Genomic DNA, 5223 nt, shown 5'->3' with positions numbered 1-5223 from the left:
ACGTAAGTACCGGTTCCCGATGTTCCAGTTTTAACCGGACTTGAACCGAAACTTTTTACAAGTCCAGTACCGGTTCGGCGTACCGGTACGCAGCACTACCCAGAACGCCTCGTTGGAGATTTCTCTTTGTCCATTGTTTTCTTCCTGGGTAGAGTGAAGTGCCCATACCCAAATGGACCAATCCATGGAGCCGTTACGTCCGCGGAGCCTCACACACACACTCAATCTTTTCTCAGCTGCAGCTCCGCTGATTTCTCCTCCCTGAGACGGCGGGACGCGGCGAGGCTGTGAGTCGGTGTGCGAGCACACACACACAAACTCCCAGCCAGGCTGCGGGTGTGTGTTCGGGCTGGTTTCGGACTGGGTTTCGCTGTCTCGCAGACGGCCACTGGGCNTGAAGGCACCATTAATGCTGAAAGGCACAAAAAAGTATTTTCTAGGGATGTCCCTGCTTATTTCAGCAAGACATTACATTACATTACATTGCATTTAGCAGCTAAATGCAATGTAATGTAATGTAATGTCTTGCTGAAATAAGCAGGGACATCCCTAGAAAATACTTTTTTGTGCCTTTCAGCATTAATGGTGCCTTCACAGATGTGCAAGTTGCCATGGGCACTAACACACCCCCATACCATCACAGATGTTGGCTTTTGAACTTTGCACTGATAACAATCTGGATGGGAAGAAAGGGAGCTCAGGGAAGCGTTCGCCAATATGTGTTCCAGAGCTCCAGCACTGGCTAAGCAACAGGTCAGTTTTCGCTTTAACCCACCAGCAGAACCACACTTCGGTGGCGCGTGGGAATGAGAAGTTTGCTCCATCAAGTCTACTCTGTACACTACTAGTGCTGCGTACCGGTACGCCGAACCGGTACTGGACTTGCAAAAAGTTTCGGTTCAAGTCCGGTTAAAACCGGAACGTCGGGAACCGGTACTTGGACTCGCAAAAAAACTAGCACTTACGTATATTCTCCTTTTTGTCCTAAACCATCTAAAACCTTCCATAGATCGAGAAATTTGCGCTGAGAAAAGACGAAAAACATCGTGTCGGCTTGTGATATGGCGGCCATTACTCAACTCACGAAGTCTCGCAAAATATCTTAACTGCTCGCGAGATCTGTGTGACGTCAAGGGAAGCTAGCGATGTGATTGGCTTAGACATAGTGGACAGCATGGTCGAGTAGTAGTCACTACAGTGTATACTGTATAGTAGGTGTGTAACAGTGTAATGCGTATAGTCTACTCTACACTCTACCTTTCAGCAAAGTTTTAGGGATTTAGGCTCAGTCAGCTCAGGGGCTGTTTGGTTACTTTAGTTTGGTAAATGAAATAAATGTTTGAACTTTGTAGTAGTTCACTGTAGTTGCTGGCATAAGTCATTTGTAGACTAAGTGGCAAAAAGTGTTTTTTTTACATTTGTACTTTGTAGAGAAATGTAGACACAAGTTGGAAGGGAGCACAATAAACCTGACGAGTTTGAATTTGAGTTGATTATGAGTTTATTCTCAATTGATAATTAGCTCACAATAAGTTCACTTTAGTTACTCACACAACTTGACACAAGCCATGGGTTCAGGTCCGGACTTATAAGTCCGGACCTGAACCTGAACCTCTGGACTTGAGTCCGGACCTGAACCTGAATGTGAGTCCAGGTACGCAGCACTAGTTCTGGGGCAGCATAGACAGGTCTTTTCTGTGTTAGAGTTTTACTCGCTGCAGGGTGTAACTTTGAGGGTTTGTGACTTTGCAGACCATTTACACGCAGAAAAGCTAGGGGTCGACCGATTATCGGCCTGGCCGATTATCGAGGCCGATATTCCGCGGCCTTTTTTTAATCAAATTGCCGATACAACTTTGGCTCTGATGCGGCCGTTTCTCTGGCTGCAGTCACCACTGTTCACGAGCAATGTCCCGCCCACAGCGCTATCTGATAGGCTATTACTGAAGTGTCAATCAACACTGAAGATTCTCCAGGCCGCAGCCAGCCAGAGAGGCGGGACCTTCTCAGATTAATAATGATATNCAGTTAACAAGTGGAGGACAGAGGAGGCTACAGGTCTGTGAGAGCCAGAAATCTTGTTTGTTTGTAGGTGACCAAATACTTATTTTCCACCATAATTTGTAAATAAATTCTTTAAAAATCAGACAATGTGATTTTCTGGATTTTTTTTCCTCATTTTGTCTCTCATAGTTGAGGTATACCTAGAATTTAAAATTACAGGCCTCTCTCATCTTTTTAAGTGGGAGAACTTGCACAATTGGTGGCTGAATAAATACTTTTTTCCCCCACTGTATAAAAGACATAGAAAAGTGCATTTTACATGATAGTTCCCCTTTAAAGCATGAACACATGTCACAGTGAGTAGAGGAACAATATACAAACATGAACCTTAAAGGAGCATTATAAGGCCACTTTAAGATGTATTTTCTTGTGTAACTCACCGACTTTTCAGCCTTTTTGCGATGATGTACATGGCCGCAGCACCAACATATTTGGCAAAGAAACCTTCCATGGTGCTAAACTTGCCCTCGCGCACAATGTAGTCGAAAGAGGCCATGGCCTCTCCGGTGGTCCGGTACACGTTGGGAGATATAAGATGCACAAGCCATTCATCAGCCCACTTACGCCACTTAATCTCCTCTCTGATAGGGGTAGAAAACAGACAGTACAGTTCTGACAACACAGCTGCAATAAGATTTGCATCAGACATCTAAAATGTGCAACTGTATTATTCTGATGTGGACTAAACAATTGAATATTTGCAGAATAATACAGGACAGATTTCCCTTTCTGTGTGCTTTTAACATTCTCAGAAAGACTACCAGGCCACAGAGTACAACCTTTCGAAATAAGAGTATGCTGATGGTCATAATTAATGACATTGTCACCCTTAATTTTGGTATTTTTTTGGTATTGTTGCTACATTAATTTAATATATGATTGCTGCTTCACAACTTTGTAAATACCATTTTGTGTGTGTAGCAAGAGGGAAAGCAACATTTTTAAAGGCTAAACACAAACAAATATGGATCGAAAGAGAATATTTTGTTAGATGTGAATTGAAATTAGTTTTTGACATCGTCGAAAAAATCCACCACTGAAAAGTATTTCAACAAATAGAACACAGAGTTTAAACACAATAAAATAAGCTGCAAAGCATTCCAATGTGAATTTAGAATGCAGCGTTTATAAATAAAGCTTGGAGTGACTCAATACAGCAGCAGGTCTCACTTCTGGATCCCCTTTTCGGGGTACAGCTCCAGGCTCTCGGCCTCAGTCAGCATCACCCAGTACTTGTTGTTGTACTCCGTCACCTCCTTCCCATGGTCGTTCACAGACTTCATCGCTGGGTAGCACTGCAGGATATCCGTCATGCTTCTCTCCCTGAGGGACAAAAAGACCCCATTGAAAAAAAGACACTACACCAAAATTACAGAAATATATTTGCTCGCTTTCCTTTATTACTGGGCAATTTATGAAAGGAAACTATTGTTATATTATTGCTTCACCTGCTAATGACTTGGTTGATCATTTTACATGTTCTAGTCGAAGGTAAGATTTTTTGAAATGTCTCTTAACCTAACTACATTCAGTTTAATGTCATGTATCACAAAGAGAAGCCTTAACCTGTTACATTTTAGACACTGTAACCAGCTTATTTCTAACATTTTTGCTTAAAAGATGAACAACACTTTGCCATTTATCTTAAAAGTTGCAGATTAATTTAAAACAGACATTTTTGTATAATTCAGGGGCCCTATTATTCTCATGTTCAGGTTGTGCCTCTACTGGGACATGTCTCCATGCTTTAATGTTCAAAAAGCTCTTTATTGTTCTCATACTGCAGCACCTCTTTTCACCCTCTGTCTGAAACCAGAGCCCAGTCTGCTATGATTGGTTAGCTGGCCGGCTCTGTTGTGATTGTTCAACCGCTTAAAGATGTCCCGCCCCTTAGCCTATCACGTACAATGTGTTGGAGCGCTAGCCAATAGAAGCCCTATTGTTACATAGTGATGTCATTAGGAAGTTAACATGAGTCTAACATAGGCGTATTTCAGAAATATATATTTTTAAATATTGCCGAAAATAAAAATGTTAAAACATATTTTTAGTTGCTTAGCCTTTTACTTGTCACATTATAATAATTATTTCAAAAAGCATATAACATGAAGGAAGCTACAACTTACTTGTTGATTAAATGAGTCCTGAGGGAGCTGATAATGACAGTTGAGTCATTCAGTTGCTGCAACAAAAGAGATGACGATCAGGAGGTTTCTTTGAGAATAACTGCACATTCATGGATGAATTAATAAATCACCACCAGTTTGTTATCTGTATTTCAGCTGACAGCATTTACTATAAAAAAAATTTTTTCTGAAAATGTGTGATGTGATCTTAAAGGTCCCATGTCATGCTTTTCCGGTTATGACCCGTCCCCTTGTGTGTTATGAAGTTTTTTATTAGGGATCGACCGATATGGCTTTTTCAAGGCCGATGCCGATTATTAGCAATCAAGGAGACCGATAACCGATATTCGGAACCGATATACATTTGCAGTAAAATCAGAAAATCTTGGTGTCAAAATGTAGAATAACACAACTTCTATGAAATGCCTTTATGTTTAATGAACTTTTCAACATCTTAAAACTGGTTTCCTCTCTGTGACCCTGAGTAAAGTAAATTAAGTAAAAATAAAATAAAAACTACTAAAACTTGTTCTGAACTTCTGATATTTGAGTCTCACTCATTTAGTAGTCCCAATTCAGCAGCAGCAGATTGTGGTGCAGCAAGAAGAGTTGCTGCGAGGCTCCACTAGCAGCCTTCACAGTCGTCCCAGCGCATCACAGTTTCTCCGCTGCGAGACGCTACCCGCCCCCTTTGTAACTGGGAAACTGATAGAATAAGATACGATAAGATCGTGGTGTTTTTGCAACTTCAGCATAGGGGATTGGGATGTTTATTGAACTTCGGCTTTCAACTGATTTATCATATCATTATTAATCTGAGAANTCTGGTCTCTGGCCGGGTAATTAGTGCTAACTATTTTGTTGCTAACTATCTTGCTTTGCAGTGAATCGAGAGAAAAGTATTGCCATACAGCAGACATATTGATAGTTAGCAACAAAATAGTTAGCACTAATTACCCGGCCAGAGACCAGACCGCTCAACGTTCGACTGCTTGCTTGTTGCAAACTATGGCATGGAATTCTTGAACGGGGG

General features: G+C 41.4%; 1 protein-coding gene across 1 annotated transcript; it reads right to left on the bottom strand.

Annotated features, from left to right (window-relative positions):
- Nucleotides 1-2415: 2415 nt before the first annotated feature.
- LOC104955212 (prostaglandin E synthase 2-like) lies at nucleotides 2416-4247 on the bottom strand. The gene is made up of 3 exons (XM_010782472.1): nucleotides 4191-4247; nucleotides 3235-3387; nucleotides 2416-2645 (listed from the first exon to the last, which is right to left on the bottom strand). The coding sequence occupies exons 2-3, from the start codon at nucleotides 3375-3377 to the stop codon at nucleotides 2441-2443; spliced, it is 348 nt and encodes a 115-aa protein (XP_010780774.1). The 5' UTR covers nucleotides 3378-3387; nucleotides 4191-4247; the 3' UTR covers nucleotides 2416-2440.
- Between the last annotated feature and the right edge of the window lie 976 nt (nucleotides 4248-5223).

This window comes from Notothenia coriiceps, unplaced genomic scaffold, assembly GCF_000735185.1.
Source record: "Notothenia coriiceps isolate Sejong01 unplaced genomic scaffold, NC01 NC01_scaffold00024667, whole genome shotgun sequence".
In the NCBI taxonomy this organism is placed as follows: Eukaryota; Metazoa; Chordata; class Actinopteri; order Perciformes; family Nototheniidae; genus Notothenia; species Notothenia coriiceps.
The sequence above is the reverse complement of the archived record's forward strand: the minus strand, read 5'-3'. Positions and strand labels throughout refer to the sequence as shown.